This window comes from Anarrhichthys ocellatus, unplaced genomic scaffold (genome assembly GCF_004355925.1).
Source record: "Anarrhichthys ocellatus isolate YVR2014 unplaced genomic scaffold, GSC_Weel_1.0 scaffold19, whole genome shotgun sequence".
NCBI lineage: Eukaryota > Metazoa > Chordata > Actinopteri > Perciformes > Anarhichadidae > Anarrhichthys > Anarrhichthys ocellatus.
The window spans coordinates 4,920,433-4,940,680 of NW_022280049.1; the positions used below are offsets into that span (position 1 = coordinate 4,920,433).

Consider the following 20,248-nt stretch of genomic DNA (forward strand, 5'->3'; position numbering starts at 1 on the left):
TGTGTGTGTGTGTGTGTGTGTGTGTGTGTGTGTGTGTGTGTGTGTGTTTGCTTGTGGGAGCATTTGTTTGTGTGGATGTTCTTCATTTACTGCTTTTCTTTTCTTTTCTTTTTTACCGATGTTACTCCCCACACACCACCCGTGTAACTCCACTCTCTCCCTCGCAGGGGGCAACTTCACCTTGGCCGAGCTGGGGGTGTGCGAGCCGACACCCCCGCCCCACCCCGCCGCCATCCCCTACTGTCCCGACCTGGGTCTCCTCCAGAGGGGTTACTCCCTCAGCGCCGGCTCCGATGCCGACTCGGACCCCGAGGGGCCGCTGTCCCCGGAGCGAGCCATCCAGCTGTGGTCAGGACGAGGACGGGTAAAGTCCCGCCGAAGCTCGGGAGTGTCCAGTCGCGAGAACTCCGCCCTCACCCTCACCGACTCTGACAACGACAAGTCTGACAACGAGTCAGGTAGGACAAAGGACTCCTGAAGGATGTGTGTATCAAAACACAGGCCCATTGGTTTGAGGGAAAGGGTGAGGGAGAGAGTGAGTAAGACGTGCGGGAGTGAGAACTGATCGAGGAGGACGCGTCAGAGTGACATAGTCTAAAGGGATTGTGAGTGAGAATATGAATCTTGGTCGATATTGTTGAAATCTTTAGAGCGCCAAAACAGACAGATTATACGAATTGCGAGTGAGTCTGATTTATTGATTGATTCTGTTTTCTGATCTGAACAACAGTGGTTGGACCCCCCCCCCCCCCCCAAACCCCACAGAGCCATTCTTAAATTCATTCAATAGCACTTAGAACTCTACCCTCTTGTACCACATATCTGCTGAGATCTCACGACTGGTCTGCCAGTCCAAATCGAAAAAACTAATTGGAGCTGGAGCATTTTATCTTCTGTGATCCAACACTGAGATGCAAGTCAGAGAGAAGATGCGTGAAGAGATCGTCACGCGAGTGCGAGAGTGTGATGTTGCCGGAGCTCCTTTCCATCCCCTGGCAACTTTGTTTACTGCCAACTTCCCATTTCCTCGTTAATCATGCCACCGCCGCCGTAAACCTGCGCGGATGCTTCGCCGAGGTGTCAATGGAGGTTAATGAAAAGTGGAAGGAAGGAAAAGCAACAGTCTAATTAATTGAATTCTCGACGGGAATGTGTATCAGCTGCGGATCAACCTCTGTTGGACTGCGGGCCTCCGAATCAGGAACAACTTATGTCGGCTGATCAAAACTACTCAACACCTATTAAACACGTCAAGAAACACCTTCCCCGAGACGCGCCTCTCATCCCGCCGCCCGATAATTGCTTTGTGGTTAATTACCAAGCTAATCTCGCCGCCGCAGATATCAGCCGCCGCTCTCACTCTCGGTCTGTCTCAGGGCCAGGAGAACGCCATTGAGAGCTCCGTCGCCCGGCATTTTCCAGACCTCGTGAAATTAGCTTCTTAATCCCGCTCCACATTGCGATAATGGCTTGCCTGCAGTATGATCTCACTGAGTGATGACAGTTGAGAAGATCAAAAGTTGTTGTTTCGTCTTCACTTTCCAAGAAAGGAAACTTCATACGTTGATATTTCATCCATGGGGGTATTTTTTTCGTGCTCCCACAGGATCCAGACATTCACTCGTCTGTTCATTCACTTTGATGATTATGTAGAAAATTGCTAAATTAAAGTTAATTCAACTAAATGCAAGTGTGCCTTCTACACGGAAGCTTTCAGGGAGGAACCGCCGGCTCACGCCTCTTCGGCTCGTCTCTTGGTTTCACAGACCAGACATTTAGATCAGGCGGTCTGCATAGCCGTCGCTGCCAGCGCGATGAGATCAGAGGCGGCGCGGCAGCCGGATAAAAGCACCAGGTGTGCGAGCGCGTCTGATCAAGTCAACTCGTTAGTTATTTAGTTGCTCTGAATGAGGAAAATCGCACCCTTTACTCTCGCAAACAGAACATCTGATACCGAATGCACGTCACACCTCAAAAAGCACCCCGGAGGGAAAAGGATTTCGCTCCCACCAGACACAACCCAGCCTCTGCGCCCCGAGCGGCACAGATGCCGAATTTACAAGTGTGTGCGTTGCTGTCACTGTCTCTTCTATATGCTACTCTGTCTGTCTACGGGACCCCCGCATGCGTGTGAGGAAGTGTAAAACAGGAGCAACGGGAGTGTCAAAACAGCACAAAACAGCAGGAGGAGGATCTGAGGGTCTAATAATAGCGATTGGCGGAGGCAGACGGAGAGACAACATCATAAACACATGCTAACAAATCAAAAAAGACGGCGACGTGCTAAAGCAGCACGCCGCGGCGCTCTCATCTCGCCGCGTCTCTTAACAAGCTTCAGAAGTCTCACCTCCACTTGCTTCTCCTCCTCTTCATCTGCCTCCTCTCTCCCGCCTTTCGTCTTCATCTTTTCAAGCGTCTTCCTCTGTCTTCTGCGGGCTCACGCTGCGCCTCTCGTTATGCACCTGTCAGTACGGCTTGCCAGCGTGACTGACAGGTGTCGGTTTAAGGGTCTAGGGTTCCCCTTCAGGGCAGGAGTGCGCACGTGGATGAGTGTGCACGTGCGCCCTATTGCAGATTTCACTACCAAAATAGAAAGCCCTGCAGAGAAATGGTGACAGATATCACAAACCTCAGGGAAAGCACTATTTGTGTGTGTGTGTGTTTGTGCCCGTTTTTTTTGTGTCAGCAAGGCTGCAGCGCAATCGCTGGATGAAATCACAGCTTTGTTTTGCCTCATTTCTTTCAACTTAATTACTCATTAGTGAATTAATGTACGACACATGAACTCCAAAACAAGATGAAAATTAGGGAGACTTTCTTGCCATATTTCAGGTTGCCTCACTACATACTGTTCTTTTAAATGGCAAAAACAGGACGAGTTGAAAAAAACAACATAACAAAACCTGAGTCAATAACAAATTAAAGAGTGTGATCTTTTGGATGGATAGCATTCGTCAGTCATGATGCCTGGTGCCTTTGCTAGTCTCAACACAATTAGCACCCAATATACACCTGAAGTAAACAAGTAGAACTCACAGAGAACTTTGAATACTGCTTCATGTTTTTTTTTAGCAGAACTTCTGCATGATATAATTATACATATATATTTGCCTCATCCGGCAAAATCCCTTTAAAAAACACACGGTAAGAAGGTGAGTGCTTGGCGTCACTCCGTCGAAGCCAACATGACAGGCAGATATAGCTGCCAGATAGACCTTAATCTCGGAAAAAAGGAGACTTTTATCCAGCAACACCCTGATGGAACGTCAAAACATCCACAATAGAGCACTGAAACGAGAGTACATTTCGGTCCAGACACCGCTGCTCGAACGCCTGCCATGTAGGCAGACTTCTAGTGGATCATGCCCTCGCACTCTGGATCTGCAACCACAGTTGGGGGCAGAGCCATAGCTATTACATTGGACTTCTCAACAGGCATGCAGCCGTCACAGCGATCATTGATGCCATCCCGCCTACCAGCTGCTTAAGCTTTCGGATAAAGCGGTTTTCCTCCCGACTGAAATTAAGCGAGGGAGCGAGCGAGGTTACCGAGCTCCTCCAGACACGTGCCTGCTCTCGTTAGATCTTCCCCAGCTGCAACGTGGACAACCTGCTGTGTTTGGATGGGGAGGGAGATGGGGCCTCCCACTTCCTGGTTGTAAGACTGGGCCAGATAAGCTGCCAGGGACGGCTCCGTAGGAGGAGGATTGATTAAGCCAACCTTCTCCGCCCAACTAGATCCAAATACTGTCTCATAACCGAGCGGTTTATGCCATGAGGTTAACTCAGAGATCAAATCAAAGGCGTTTTTTCACCAATTATAAAAATCTCTCAAACTGTGACGGCTTCTGAGATGGCAGGTTACCACCAACAAGAACCGTTAAAACCGTCTTTGAGCAGGTCCCACAGAGCTAACTAACCCAACTTGGCAGAGGTGTTCTTCACGAGGTATACTGTATATTGATATTTTGATGACTCACCATATTAGTCAATGGAGGGGATTTGCGCAGTTTTCATGGTGATGGTTCAGTTTAGTTTGGATGTTTTCTTTCCAATAGTCTGAGAGAAGACATATTATGGAAGTGAAATAGCCCAAAATCTCAAAAATGGCCGGCGCATGAATAAAAATGTTATTGACCGAGCTGTAGAATCACAGTATGAATTCCAGTGTAAGTTGATGAACAATAATACGCACACATATTGTGCAAACACACAGATTGACTTTCAGAGGCCGTGAACACCCAGATGACGGAGGCGCCTGACTATATAGTGTGCAGGTGTACAAATTCATCCTTCTCCTCTGCAGACCTCTGGCACCTGTTAAATCAGTTTCTAAAATAAACTCTGTGATTATTTTTTCATTTGTTTTTTTTTTTTTTCATTTACTGCTAAATTCCAATTACCGACAAGTATGTAAAGCCTGTTAAATTAGTTTCCTAAATGCAACTCAGGGATTTCTTCCCTACATCCAGCTTTATTGTCAAGTATTGAATAAAGACACTTTGCTTTTATTGCCCCTTCCAGACACTATTAAAATAAAGAGACTAGAACGTCGACTTGGCAGGGCCAATCCGAGTTTCGTTTGCACAAGCAGCACAGTGAGACAAACAAATACGGGGCGTGGAGAGCGGCAGTGGGAGATTTCATTTTGGCAAAGTGGAGGAGGAGATTTACTGTCACGCTGTGCACCGCCTCGTAAAATGTCCGTCTGGAAACACAGGCGGGAGAATAGGAGCGCTTGTAAATTCCCACAGCAGTGCCTGATGACTGCATCCAAACTGCATTGATCAGGAGGGAGAATGATTAAAACATGCATTAGATGAAATAAGATCAGGCTTTGACATTGATTTAAACCTGAAGCCCAGGGCGGACTTTATGGCCACAATCCATAGTGCAGTGCTCTACGCATGGTTGTGTGTGTGTGTGTGGTCTGTATGTGTGTGTCCCCTCATTAAAGAGCACCCTGTTAAGGAATCAGGCAGAGTATAATTCAACTTCACCATTGTTTTCCGTCAACAAATCTTAGCTTTACTCACACGGCCGACTTTATGTACTCGCACCGGCCCCGCCCCAATCAACACACGCACTCCGATTGGCCGCTCTCAGGCGACGTCTCCTCTCCTCCTTCCCTTCTCCGGCTCAATCTATCCATCTGGCCCGACTGGATAATAAATCATAGGGCGGTATTGTGACGTATGTGACAGGATGTATTAATCTGGTAATTAGAGAATGAAAAGGTGGCGCTAAATTTAGTCTGGCCTTTCCGCCTAACCCCCGCTCCCCTGTCTGGGCATGCTCAATTGCCTGGTTTCCCTCACTGGCTCCCTTCATTTGTTGGAGAATTTCTTTGCTCTTAGAAGTTGGTTTATGTTTCTTAAACTTTATATGTTAATTCTCTCTCTTTTTTTTTTTTTTTTTTTTTTTGACAAGCAGAAAAACTTTTACAAATGCCCCACATCTGCATTTTGTATTCATTTTTTTGGGTAGCTGGAGCTGTAATTATGCTTTATAAAAGCCGTGTTGGGCAAAGTGATTCCTGATTAACTAATCAAATCTGCTAGCACAGGTGGCAGAGTGCCTGCACCCGTGCTGTCCTCTTTATTCTTTCTTTTTTTTTTTTTTTTTTTTATATACCGCCATAAATCAAACCAAATCAACCACGCTCACGTCAGCTGATGTGTCGTTGCTTTAGGGAATGTTTCGAAGTGGCGTGCTCAAAGGATTGTCTTGCAATCAAGGTAAATTAAGATAATGTTTAATCATGATCATTTTGAATTTTGAATTAAAAAGGGCTCTGTACTTTGGAATACATGTTATAATTATATGTCACGCCGTGATTGTAGGAGCCTTTTCTTTCCCACTCGCAGCACCAGTAACTCGGTCCATGCAGCTCCTGTCTATCAAATCAAAGCAACACTTATAGAGTTGGACTGGCGGGGTCCCCTAAGACCGCCGGTTGTCCCCTCAGGGTCTCTGTGTGCGCGTGTGAGTAAGAAACTGAGAGCTAAGGCTTGCGCGCGAGCGTTGGGGGCATTAGCCTCTGATTGAGTTTTCGGAGAGCAACGCGGGGTGCGAAAAGGCTCGACAATGGTCTAACAGAATTAGTAGCTTGTGATGAATGGTGTGTGAGAGCAGCACTGACAGCTCGCTTTCACAAACACAGGCCAAAGTGAGTGCGTGCGCGTGTCTGACGGGCATGTACGCCTCCACACTTCACCTACTGGTTCAAGGACTTTTTGTCCATGCAGCGAGAGCTCAAATGCTAGAATGAGCAAAGTCGCGGTGGACCCACACACACACTTACACACACATGCGCGTGGCGTGTATGTGTAAGTGCCCGTATTTGGGTTAAGCCTAGAGTCTGCAAAATGCCCCGTGGTCAAGATCAATAAAGATTGGTTCATTCAAAATACTGAACTCATACGTGTTCACAAACACGGGCGATGAATAGAAACATTTGCTTGGACCAGATGTGAGGACACGCACAAAGAAGGACACACACGCAGGGAGGCAAGTGCTCACACAGACACACACACACACAGAGATGCATAAGAGCAGTGTTTAATAAAAGCCTCGGGATATTGATCACAGTAGATGGACGCTAACTCACATTAAAGGGAGTCGAGCCCGGAGTGATGGAGAGAGGAGGAGGAGGAGAAGAAGAAGAAGAAGTGGAGGAAAACATGAACGGATGAATAAATGGAAAGGGAGAGATGAAGGAGAGATTTTCACACACAGCTGACATTGAAGTTCTTGTTGTGAGGATGCGGCAGGTGCATCTGCAGTGAGGGCCCACCCTTACTAACAGTATTATTATCAGGTGGCAGAGAGTCCCAGGAGCGGGGGGAGTATCGTTGGCTTCGGATTTGTAACTTGCTGACGACCGTGCTGCCGCCCTAATAGGGAATTTAGTTAGCCGTAATGGCCTCTCATGCCATCTTCAAAACCTGCCAGAGAGAGAGAGAGAGAGAGCAAATTGAGAATTCTCCAGCCAATTATGAGCGATCATATTTTCCTCTGCATGTCTCTGAAACTAGTTTAGTAGTTTAATGGTCAGTGCTTTGCCTCCTAATGAAGGCTGGATGTATCAGATTGAGTGTCAACGGGGGGGTGAAGAAAGGTGGATGATGGGAGGCCGCAGTCACTTTTACCACTTATTTACTTCACTCTTTCTTCATTTACTTGTTTGTTTATACCATATCTTGTATCCATTTTTGAATTCAGTTCTACGTTTCTTTCTTGTCCAGTTTATTTTACTCACAAACTCACGCTTCCTGTCTGTCATAACCCTTCTTTTGTTTCTGTTTTCTTGTTTTTCTTTCTTTCTTTCCTCCCTTCCTCCCACTCGCTCTCCCCCAGCGTACCTAGATGATGAGGAGGATCAGGATCCGTTTGGGGACTATGTAATCAGTAAGTCACGTCTGACTGTGGCCTCTCCTAGATTACTCGGGCCACCTTTGGCCCATCTGCTTCTGTGTGATTGTGTCTGATGTGCTTCTGTGCCCTCTGCTGCCTTTGTCTGTGCGTGATTCACTGTTTTGTCTATAAGTTGATGTGTTGTGGGGGTTTTTTTATGAAAGAGGCTGTTGCACACAATGTAATAGATTCAAACTGGGCTCCAGCTGAGAGTACGACATTATCCCCGCGTCGGATCAAAGGCTTGCTCTTTTTGAAAGTGTGATTGCACATATTACTGTAATTGTCGTAATGAAGCATTTCCTTCAGCTCATTGTTAAACGTTACCAGGACGTTGGCGTTAAGGTGGAAAACAACAAGGACAGTCGAATAATTGCTTTCTGTGCATTACTCTTGTTTCATCCGATACAAGCCGACCAATTGTTCTCTTTCACATGCCTCATCTACATTTACGAGCTCCTTTCATTATGATCTCCTGTTCATTAGCGCACGTCCAACTGGTTAATCTCTTTGCACTTGATCAGAGAAAATTTCCCAGAGGGTGAGTTTCTTTTTTTTCTTTCTCTCCCTCCTCGACTACCGGAAACTCCGGCGTATTTACTCGCGTCTCGGAGATTGTTTGTCTCTGCGAGCGTGAATTAGTGTTAATGTTCGTGTTATTGGGCTGTGGAGTTTTCATCTGTTTTCATTAGTTGAATGAGAGTGAGAGAGAGTTGACTGCGGAAGGAAGGAAGGAAGGAAACTCAACCGATGTGTGTTGGGAGGTGAAGGTTATTTTTTTTTTATGCCATACGGGTTGTACAATAGGATTTGTCGGGCACATTACGAACATGTTCGACGTGATACTTTAGGTCACAGCCTCGGAGTGAATAGTAAAGGAGTAAGACATCCAGCAAAGAGCGGAGGAGTTAACGGAGCACAGGTTCTCTGTGCATGGAATCATGTAAAGGTTAATCTTTTATATAAAAAAGAAAGCGGTGAAATCAGGTTTTACAGCGCGCAGGCATAGGGACGCACAATTACAGTAGGTGAACTCACATATATATATGAAATCAAGTATTCTTTTGATTATTGAATTAGTTAATAGAGTAATCGGATAAAGAGCAGTAGCAAATATGCAAAAGAGCAGATAAGATGGCACAACTAATTTTTTTTTTTTTTTTTTTAGAAAAATCAACATTTGAATTGCATACAATAATATTATCTGACAAAAGTAAGCCCTGTTAGTGCATGTAAGTGCCATATCATATTCTAAGTGTAAAGGTTTCAGAAAAATGATTTCAACAGTCCCGAAGTCAGTGCAAACCTTCATCTATAGTCATCGTTTGCGCAAAAACCCACTTAATTCAAATTATTAGGAAATACGTGATTGTATATTTATTGATATACTTGCTTTGATTACAAGAAAAATCTCACCATTAGTAGTTTTACTTATGTATTATAAGCTGCTTATTCCTAGTATATTTTTTCTGATATGTTTTATATTTCTGTGAAAACATCTCCTTCAAAAACTACATTTTACCAGATTATATATCTTCGCTCAGTGCCTCAATGTTTCAGCCCTAACAAACATACTGATTGATATGCAGCTCGGAAACTTCTACATTTGTCCTGACTGACACATAAACAGTATATAAATAGTGGAACTTGACACTGACATTTCTAAAAGAAACTTCTGTTAATATAAATTCAGACGCGGCTCTCCTTGTTAAATTAGAGTACCTGTATGAGGCAAAGTTATCACAGATGATATTTACTGATGTTAATTTCCCTCTGTGCCTTATTTTATTACTTTCTGTCTGTGGAAACACATCAGAAATATGCTATTTGCTGTTCACAGGTTGGTTTCTGGTGAGTAAATATTCACGACTTCATTGGAAATGAAAGTCTTCAAATATATTTGATTTGCCCTACAGCGCATATACAGTACAGTATGCAAATACTGGGAAGGATAACACCTGAACACTTCCTATATTTGGATGAATTTCCCTCAATATGTAAAGTCATTTTAGAGAAAGCTTTCAGAGTTAAGTTGTGTCACAGAAAAAGGAAACTGACACTGATGTAGAAGATACAGTACTATCAATAGCCAAAGCCTGACAACTGCACTAATCAAAAGCTCTCTTTCTTTTGCCACCACTTATTAAAGCACTATTTCATTTATTGCTACATTTGAGCTCTTCAGCAGCGTTCAATTTCCAACAAGAACTTACACCACAGGCTTTCTCAATTTATTTCTACATTTTATACCAAAGGAATACTAAGTTCTTGCAAGAAGTAAGGTCCAGCATACACAGTGAGACATTATTGGTCTGTCTCTTTCTCGTTTAAATTAATTCAAAATGAGAGAGAAATATACACCTAAAGTTACCAACTAACCTTAATCATATTCCTCAGAAGGACAGTTTAGTGCAGCATACGATGGAACAATTACTGCGCTATCAACCGGGTCAAAACATTCAAACAGATGTCACCTGTCCACAGAGTGATATACAACCCACCGGTGACCGTGGAGGACATCAGGCTGCACCGTCATCAATCTTACAACTGGCAGTTAAGCAATAGTGTATACATAGGTGGAAAGAACAGCCATTGCTGGTACAAAAGCGGACCATTATCGACTCATATACTGGTTTCGCCATCAAACATGTAAATGTTATTGCCTACGTGCAACTATCCCGCTATTCTTTTACTGATACATTTGCTTTAAGTTTGCCTGTGGAGGTTTTTTTGTTGTGAGACTAATTAAGGGGTTCACTTCTGGTTTTGAAATGTCTTTTTTTTTTCAGTGTGCTTGAAACTAAGAAGTGCGTCGTCAAAGTGATGTTACCCTTAGTTTAGCCACATGGCTCCAATGACGGCAGTGTTGGTCGCTCCACCACTTTGTTCCAGAATGAAACATCTCAACAGCTAGTGGATGATTTGCGTTGGACTTTGGTGCAGATATCCACGCTGCCCAGCCGGTAAATCCCAATGACTTTGTTGATCCCATGACTTTCCCTTTAGTGGCACCATGAGGTTGACATTTATGTTTCTAGGTGAAACATACCGCCATTGGATGGATTGCCATTCGAATTTGCTACAGACTTTCATGTCCTCCTCGGGATGAATTGCACAAACAGCTGTACTTTGTGTTCCATGATAATTAGCAAATGTTAGCACGCCATGGAATAAGTTACCTGCTAAGCACTTGAGTTATCGTTGTGAGCATGTTAGCGTGCTGATGTTTGCATTTTCTCCCAAAGCAGCACAGAGCGGCTATGTGGACTAAACATGAGCTGGTACCAGTTCTTTGGATCTTTGGTTGGAAATATTCCAGAAAGCCGGCAGCTTGTCAGACATGAAATCAAGAGTAACATCTTATTCCAGGGCTGCACAGTTAATCAAAATTTTATTGAACTCACAATATGGCCTACTGCAATTTTAATATCGCATTTGTTCAAGGCGAAATGTGAGTGAAAATGACCTTTCAAATCAAATATTGTCTCTCTGTCTGGCTTTGTTTGTTTGGTACAAATCCCAAAATCACACCTTAGTTATTTTACGTGTGTTTCAGTGAAAATAAGAATAATGAATAAGAAATAATGAGGGAAAAAACGATCATTCTCTCGAGCAAATCACATCCCAATTGCAATATCAGTCAAAATGATTGCAATTAGATATTTTTTCACAATCGCATACAGCCTTATCTTCAACCGCAACACAGTCCATTCACTAATTCAAATAAGCTTTGTAGTCTATATGTATCATGTGAGTATTGTGTTTGTTGAATTGCTCCATTGTGCTGTGAGAGGAGAAACAAGCACTAGCAATACAGAAGAGATGTTGTACAACTGAGGAATACCACCACCCTTAACACAATCAAGGCTATTTCCACATGTATCATTATGTGTGGATGATATATGTTACCTTAAGCTGTAACGGACAACCTTATTGATCTTTAGAAATGTTGTCTGAAGAGGAGGGTCTGAGTTTTATAATGCTGTTTAGCTTTCGTTTACGAATCTTGCGTTTATAGTATCGAGCTTATATCAAGCGTTTAATGGTGTGAAAAAAACAGTAAGAATTTGACTTTAAGTGTGAGTCGATTCAAATTATTCATATTAATAAATCAGGAAGCGTTAACCCGTCACCCCTGCAGATTCTTTGGCATGTCCATCATAATTAACTCAAATTGCACGGTCCAAAACGTTTCCAATTGATGCCACGAAGCAGCCAGAAATAGTGGCATTTTGGACGTGAACATTTCGTGTGTTTTACAGCCAGAATGATCTGCTGGGACAAGCAGATGGTGTCAAACAGTGCGGAGAAAAAGTGATTCATCGAACTTTGAAGCCATTTAAGGGGAAATTTAAGGGGGAAATGTACAGTTCAAGTGGTTAATGCAATGTCTAAATGCACCACAGCAAAGATTTCTGCTGGGGATTTATTGGATCTGCCAGATCGCCCGCGGTGGAAAGATGCTGAGGTATGTGAAGACATAAAGTTTGCAATCCATGTTTTGCATGACAAGAAAGCACAGTGCGACAGGGGTAACAGCCTGGAGACTGCTGACAGATCACAAGCTGAATTTATTGTTTGGAAGTTAGCAGCCACACTGTCCCGAAGAAAAAATCCTGCAGGACAAGTAGTAAAAAAAAGCCTAAAATGTACGAGCAGTAGAGGGCAAATTTTATGAGATGGAGTGAATAGGAGAGGGAAGCTGCAGGAGACCAGATATCATTCAGAGGTTGTTTTGTGTAGTTTCTAGATGGAACGGTTCCAGCAGCTGTCACTTTATTGTTCCAGCATACAAATAAAAACAGAAATGAGAGTCAGTATCATCATTAACAGAATGGAATCAACCGTGTAGTTAATAAACCTTCATGGTACCCACTTTTTTTTTTTTTTGTACACATATTTTAAAAATAGAACCCATCCGGCACAAGTTCATTCAAAAAAAAAAAAAAAAGGCTTCTCCACTGTCTCTACATCAGCACGTAGCAGCTGCGCTTGGCGTTCCTCCTCCAGCAGAGTGATTATGACAGGCTGATTGGTGTTTTGTTTTCCCGGGGACGGGAAGATCAATGCGGGGCTGATAGCGAGGGCCGGGCCCGCGAGCGTGGAGGAAGGATAAGAGGGAAACAGGGGCTGAGGCCCTGTCGCTTTCGAGTAAGGAAAACGGGGATCAAGAGATTTTAGGGGAGGAGAGGATGGGGTCAAATGCAGATGATGGAAAGCGGTTTGGAGCGGATCGCAAAGGAGGGGATGGAGAGCTGATGGATTAAGAAACGGGGAATCTAAGGAGGAGGAGCGATCGAGAGGAACACTACTGTGTTAACAGTACAGTAGAAGAGATGGCTGAGGATTAACATTCTGTGACTGTCTGCGAGCGCTGGGATAATCTGCGGCGTCCCGCGGAGCGCTGTGGGGAGCACACCACACTCAGGGGGGTTGAGACCTGCTGCCAGGCCTGCCACTGTACACTGTGCGAGTGTGTGTGTGTGTGTGTGTGTGTGTGTGTGTGTGTGTGTGTGTGAGTGACTTTCAGTCTAGGTGTGGCAGGTGAAATGAGGTGCTGTTTCCAGCCCCCCCCCCCGCCGCGCTGCGTTCTAAACATCTTGATGGATATGCCCCACGGGTGGCAGGAGCTGGGTGTGGCACAGGCGTCCAGCGCCACTTTATCCCCCACTCTTCACTTCCCCTCTATGATTTAAAAGATGGGGGGAGAAAAAAAAATATCTGCATTCCAGCATAATAAGTGCACACGTTTTCCTTCCCTACGCGGGCGAGGAGGAGTCAGTGGATCCTTACAGAGCTTTAATCCATATTGATTTGTGCTTCATGCTGTCTCATCGAATGGAGCGCAGCACTGTAGGGCACTGCACAGCACGGCGAGGCATGGCGTGGCATCAGCTTGCAAGTATCTGCTGGCCGGTGTTTGTGTGTTTGTGAAACAGAATGAAAGAGAGAGAGAGAGAGAGAGAGAGAGAGAGTACCCGATGCAGTTTAATAGCAACGTGGAACCTTTTCACTGAGAGCCAGGTCTGCATAATCACATGTGGCACACGTGCACTCACCTGTAAAATGTCATTGTTAAGCTGTGATTAAAGGCGTACTCCTGCTATAACGATTCACTCTTAAAGTAGCGGGCTCTCTCTCTCGCCTCTCCAGCCTGAAGCTCGGGTTAAGCATCAAGTAGCTAATGTATGTAATTAGCTCTGATTGGACAGTTATTTTCTCCCTTTAACACAATACCGAAGCACAACAAAGGAGTCCATCTGGAAGAGACATTTCACCACACAGTGTTTTTCCTCTGCAAGTCCCAGTAACTTGTTAGGATTAAATCCTCTTCGATCGAGGAGCTGCTCACCACCATGATCGTCTTCTCCCACGTTTAGTTTGAAGTGCTGATTGTGTGATGGAGTTGTCTCTGTGTGTTTTTATATATATTTGATTTAATGTGCATACATGACATCAGTTTGATTTCAACTTTTGACCCACTAAATTCTTTTTAAATGATCTTTTATGGAAGTAACGTACATACCCCTTTGACTTAACACAAGAAAAGTATGGACGCGGTAAATATGTGGAGTTTTGTGAAATTGAGTCTGAATATATTTAGCTTAGATGTGTTGCTGAATGCTATTTGCTGCAGCTAACCACTAACTCAAGCCCACCGAGCTCCACGTGAAGGGGCTAGCTGGTTAGCGTGCTCATTGCAGTCGATGTCTCTGCAACACAATGCAAAAGGGGCTCTTGACATAACAACAATGTAACCTCTTCACACTGTTGATAATGTGCACCCTTAAAAACGCTGTATCCTTCACTTTCATTCATGCAATTCAATTTAGAGCCTCCCTTCCTGGTATTTCCATTTCTTCAGAACTACTTATACCCTTAGTGCAGAATTATATACGCTTTCCATTAAAAAATAATGTCAGGAGAGCATCAGGGTTATTTTTTTTCAAACTTTGGAAATCTCCTTGCAGAGCCTCAGAAACCATTATACAGCTGTTGTTATTAACTGATGAGGTTGCTTTTATTTTGTATCTCAGAGGAAGAAAGAAATTGTATTCACTGTATATCATTTCTAAATTTTCAATTTCCATTGATCAAGGAAACCTAGCTCGTCATTGGCATGCATGATACTTTGACTACTTTGTGTTGTGTATTTATTGCCCTGCAGTTGTGTGCATTCATGAAGCCAAATCCTTTGCTCAGCCACTGTATAGATACCAAGCGAATACACAGACCTGATTAAAGCCCCACTGTTCTGCTGAAGGAAAAACAAAATAAAAAAAGAAGCGGCAGCGCTGATGTCAATATTTCTGTTAAAAGCGTTTCTTCTCCGCTCAATACTTGCTTTAATAGGTTGGCTTTGTTTTGCAAGGAGTCAAATGAGAGGAAAGAGAATAGATGGATAAATCTATATTGGAGTCTCTAACCTCTGATTGTGCAAGTCCTCTTGTTTCGCCACTTAATACTCGGAGCTGGCTAATCATCAGACATGTCCCTGACTCCATCTTCCATCTCGCCATAACCGAGCGCGGAGACACCCTGGCATCTCAGCTGGTCCAAAATCTCCCTTTCTAAACCCCTTCCATGGCTAAGCCAAGTATCAGTTGTACAGGCAGTGAAGCTCAAGCCCAGGAAACATGAGGAGTGCGACTTTTTGGATCGTCCTCAGCTGTTTTGTTTTTTGGGCCTTTTCCTACCGTCTTGACTTTACAAATAGGCGCATGAGAAGCGATTTAGTCTGTCCTCTCTCTCTCTCTCTCTCTCTCTCTCTCTCTCTCTCTCTCTCTCTCTCTCTCTCTCTCTCTCGACGTTGTCGCGCTTAGAGCTCAGTCCACTTTAGTTCTCCGGCATACCTGTCCCACCGGTTCCAATCAATAGTACACCCCGGTCACCTTTATATCTAATCAATGGGTCGGCCTGGACCACCACCGGCCTCTGTTCCCACTGGTCCCTTTGCAAAGTCATAACTATCTATTTTACGGCACACAGCAGCAAGTCGCTGCAATCAATAACAATGCATACAGTGCGTAAGCCCCGAGCTGATTCCTGGGATCAGCTCCAGGGCCAATCAAGGCGTTTTTTTAAGAGATTGGTATGAACTATGCAAAGACAAATTGGTGGCATTCTCCTTGCGAGCCATCTGGCAGAGATGCACCAAGACTGTCGGTAGAAGCAACCAGAGCTGCTTTGGATTTAAAAAAATATATATGGTGGCTTTCTTTACATTTCAGCAACATTTTTGCAGGATTAAAACACCAAATGTAGTGCTGCTGTCGGTTGAGCACTCATGCTATAGGGATAAAGAGAGGCAGCAGTGCCACACTGGCACTCCTCTATTCCAGAGATATATGAAATACTTCAGGATGTTCTACGAAATGAGGTTCAGGCTACGACTGTGCAGTCGTATTAGGTAGAAAACACCTGAAAGAAACTCAATCTTAAAACCAAAGTAAACTTAATAACCCGGAGTGGCCCTCCAGTGCTAGATTATCTTGAAGTGTTACTATATCCAATCCAAACAACTTACTGGAACCTTGTTACCTCTATGTCCTCGTGTAAAACATGCTGCTCTCAAAACAAGTTCACGTGGTAATAAGCTGGATGTATCAGACTAGTCAGTTTTGATCATATTGACACATATTTAGTCAATACGCCACAGTCACCACTTTTCACTGCCCCCCACCTGAGCAAGTGGACTATGTCAGAACCCTCCACACCAGATCAATATTGGTATGTTTCAGTCACCTCTGGGTGTAATGAATGCGACACGCAGCCCTGCAGGACCTATTCCAAATGGATTGACCAATCGCAGGTCGGTAGAGCGCTATTGTCTCTTTGTTTCCGTCCAAAGACGGGAAGAGACATGACACCGCTAAGTATAACACTGGGACATTTTGCAACAAGAAGCACTGTGAAATTCTCACATGTCTTTATCTATTTAGCAGAATCACATTTTCGGTCTCAAAGCCTTTTGTATCATGTCGTCACAAGCTTACATATTGATTTTACTTACTTTCTTTCCGGGGGGGGGGGACGACATCATTGTGAATTTTTCCCCATCAATGTAGCCGACCTGAGATGCTCAGATCGCTCCAGCAGCAGCACTTATTTGTCTGCTGCCACGGGACATTTGCAGTGCCTGGCCACTGTTTGCTTTTTAACCGTATTCTATTCATTCTTCTTTTCCCTCCTTCAAAACAACTCCCCCCCCCCCCCCCCCCCCCCCCCCCCCCCTCGGTCTTCAGCTATTCATTCTCACAGTGTGTGTGTGTGTGTGTGTGTGTGTGTGTCTGCGTGTGTTCCTGTGAGCCACGAGGAGGCAGAGAAGCTATATCTGGCCCCATCAGAGTGAAAATGTCAAGAAGCGTGCAAAAAAAAAAAGAAAAAGATCTGTATGTGCCTTTGCTGCGTAGATTCACCTGATCCTTCAGCCTTCTGCTCTGCCAATAGCACCATGCGGTGTCTTTGTGCGCGCACATGCCAGCGCCTCAATCACTGTTTTTGTTTTATTTGTTCGTGCCTAACTTCGCGTGGGCATGCGTGTCTGCGAGTGTGAGTCAAAGAAGAGTGTTTGACTCAGATCTCATACCTGCCTTTCTTCTCCATTCCCTCCTTCATTGCTTTTGTTCTTCCGTCTTTTAGTTCTTCACACGTCTACTCGATCTTTTTTAGTTGTTTTTTTCTCCACCTAACTAAAATTCATCATGAAAGCATCCCATGACCTCCTGAGGCCAAATATAGAAGGAAGTGTTTGTTTTTTATTCATTTATTCATTCATATATATATATATATATATATATATATATATATATATATATATATATACATATATACCAGAGGGATGAACACCCTTCTCACAGAAAATATTCCCTTATTTGGGGCTTTTGAAGACACATACTGTATATATGGCGGTATATAAATATGGTCCTACCCACTAATATAATGTATATATAACTTGGAAAACAAAGGAGCAGTTATAGATGCGTGTCAGTAACATCAACCATGCTGGAACAGGCTTTGGAGTATTCTGGCACACACAGTGTTGGACACAACCTACACATTTCCACACACACACACACATATACAGTACACAGAAATGTTCACATGCATGCAGACAGAAACCACACATACATCAGTTAACAATTAGCCATAAGTGTGCTTGACTCTCTATGTTAAGGACCCATCCAAAGATTGGTGATGTGGGATGAGAGGTATGAGAAGTGAGAGATTACTCACCCTTTTCCAATACGCCTACATGCACACACACACACGCGCACACACGTACACGTACACACACACACCTCGTTCCCTCGTCCTTCTGTCACGTGCTTAAAAAACAAAATCCTATTTTGCGTTCTCTGGCCCACACATTTACACTGTGGCACAGCGAGGTGCACGTTCTGAGTGTAACTAGCTCTGTAGCAGTGTCACATAGCCGAGTCCCTGTCTAATCAGGCCACTTACACACACACACGCACACACACACACTTGCACACACTTTGCAGAGGCCATGTGTTGGGATGGCGATAGAGGGTTGGCAGTTGGCAGACAGACAGCAGACGCTGTTCTTCGACATCAAACGTCTCCGGGCAGAACCTCACTTTCATGCCTACCCTCTCTCTCTCTCTCTCTCTCTCTCTCTCTCTCTCTCTCATTCACTCACACACACACACACACACACACACCGTCAGGCTCCCACACACAAACACAACAACGCACATTTCCTCTGATCTTCCTGCCAGAACTCAAAAGACTTGGAAGGACCAATACACACACACACACACACACACACACACACACAGAGGAGCAGGCACATACACACTGACACGTACCGAGCGGTAAAAAGTGAATTACATTTCGTCAGCCATTGTTTAAACCGACTCTGTGAGACGTAAGCACAAGTTTCACGTGTGGCTTGAAAGTGACTATTTTATTCAATATGTCTAGACCGAAACCAGTCGGGCTTCATGATCTTGACTACAGCCCCAGACAGACAGATGCAAATATAAGAATACACTGTGTAAATAAGACATACATTACAGCACAGTGGGGGGGCTGAGGAATTAAAAGGACAAGCCTGAATACATTTGTAGGGAAACATAACCAAATCAGGTGCGTCTATTCGGGGCACTAGTCATCACTCTCCACCACCATCATCTAAATCCCCAAATTAGGAAATATCATCTGTATTCTGGTAGAGTTCCAGAGACTTGGAGAATCTACGTCAAACGCTGAAGGTGTACAAACACACAAAGTACACTAAACCTCTATGATTTCCTCTTTCGTCACTACCTCCGCACATAAAGTTCCTCCGAATGGCTATTTCAATCCAGATCGACTTGTTTATAAATGTAAAGTTTTGTTGGTTAATGAAATTAGACTTCAGTATCGACTCCATTCGGGAGAAAACGGCAGAAACAGAATTGAGAGTGATGTAAACGTCTTGATTAAACATCGGCTTAGCTTCACTGAATGCCGTCTCGCTTGTGCGTGATGGATTAACGGTGAAGGACAGTGACAGAGGGAGGGACTCAGACAAGATGGAGAGATATCACACCGATATGATTGATAAGATGAAAAGTGATTCATCGACCTGTCTTGACCCAGCGACAGCTGCAAATTGAGCCACGAGTGGCGAGCCGGCGGAGGTGAGATTGACTCCTTGTGTCTTGAGAAAGGTTGAGAGGAGGACTCCAGACGAATCCTGTAAAATAAATCAGAGCCAGGGGAAGTGAGCAAACCTGCGAGCAGTGCATTTCTGTTCATTGAGCTTCACCTGCCTCTACATTTAACTAGAGATGCTTTATTTAATAAGTGTTAGCCATGCCCCCCCCCTACACCCACCCCCCCCCCCCCCCCCCCCCCCCACACACACACACACACACACAACCACAGATCCAAGCTGCCTTCACCTTGAGGCAATAGGCTGACTTAAGATGCAGTATTGATTCAAAGAGTAGCGGCACACTGTGTGTGTGTGTGTGTGTGTGTGTGTATTGGGGATCGGGTCATATTTATTCGACGCTGTTTGCATGCTTGTTTTTCGTGCACGTGCGGTGTGTGTAGCCGGCCTCTCCTCTGGAGAAAGTTGCTCGCCCCCTCTGCCCTTCAAAGTCATTTGGAATTCATCTGCGAGCCTGACCCTGACAGCTGTTTGTTTTTCCTCTCCGGGGAGGAGGAAGAGGAATGGTGGTGGTGGTGGTGGTGGTGGTGGTGGGGGGGGGCAGTGGTTAATGAGTGAGAAAGTGATAGATATGGGAGAGGACAGGAGAAGAATAGAAGAGAGAACCTTGGGGTGAAAACTCTGGCGAAGCGGCAAAGAGTGACTATTTCTGGTCCCGCCCCGGTGGCTCGCCGAGCGTTTGAGACACACAGGACAATAAGCGGCGCTCTGAACGGCTTCCATCAGTACATCCCTCGTAGGCCACACTAGCTCCGATGTGTTGAATCTGCGCGGCGGCATGAATGCAAAGCGGGGCGAGACAGCCGAGATAAAAGGACGGCGCGAGCAATCCCTGGGTGTAAATATAATTTTTTGATGGGGAGAAGAAGAAAAACATAGTCAAAAGTGTACCGTATAAATGTGTCATCTGGGATCGGCGCAGTAAAGAGACAAAAACCAAAAGAAGTAAAGCCTCTACAGTGCTGAAGAGGAAAACCCAGTGGGATGGAGAGGTTTTTTTTTGTCTTTTGTCTGTGTTGGCTGTAGGTGTAAGCGGATGAGTAAATGGACGCAGAGGAGGAAGGAGGGAGGAAGGATGCTGGGTGATGATGTCTAGAGCAACAGCACCAAGAGGAGGAAGAGGGCAGTCATAGGTGATAAGAGAGCGGG

At 44.6% G+C, this 20,248-nt stretch overlaps 1 protein-coding gene across 1 annotated transcript in view; it reads left to right on the plus strand.

Annotated features, from left to right (window-relative positions):
- tenm2a (teneurin transmembrane protein 2a) overlaps positions 1-20,248 on the plus strand; it is a 154,786-nt gene that overhangs the window by 17,917 nt on the left and 116,621 nt on the right. Inside the window, exon 3 of the mRNA XM_031858161.1 lies at positions 168-458. Coding sequence (XP_031714021.1) covers positions 168-458 — 291 coding nt within the window. The remainder of the gene's footprint in view (positions 1-167; positions 459-20,248) is intronic.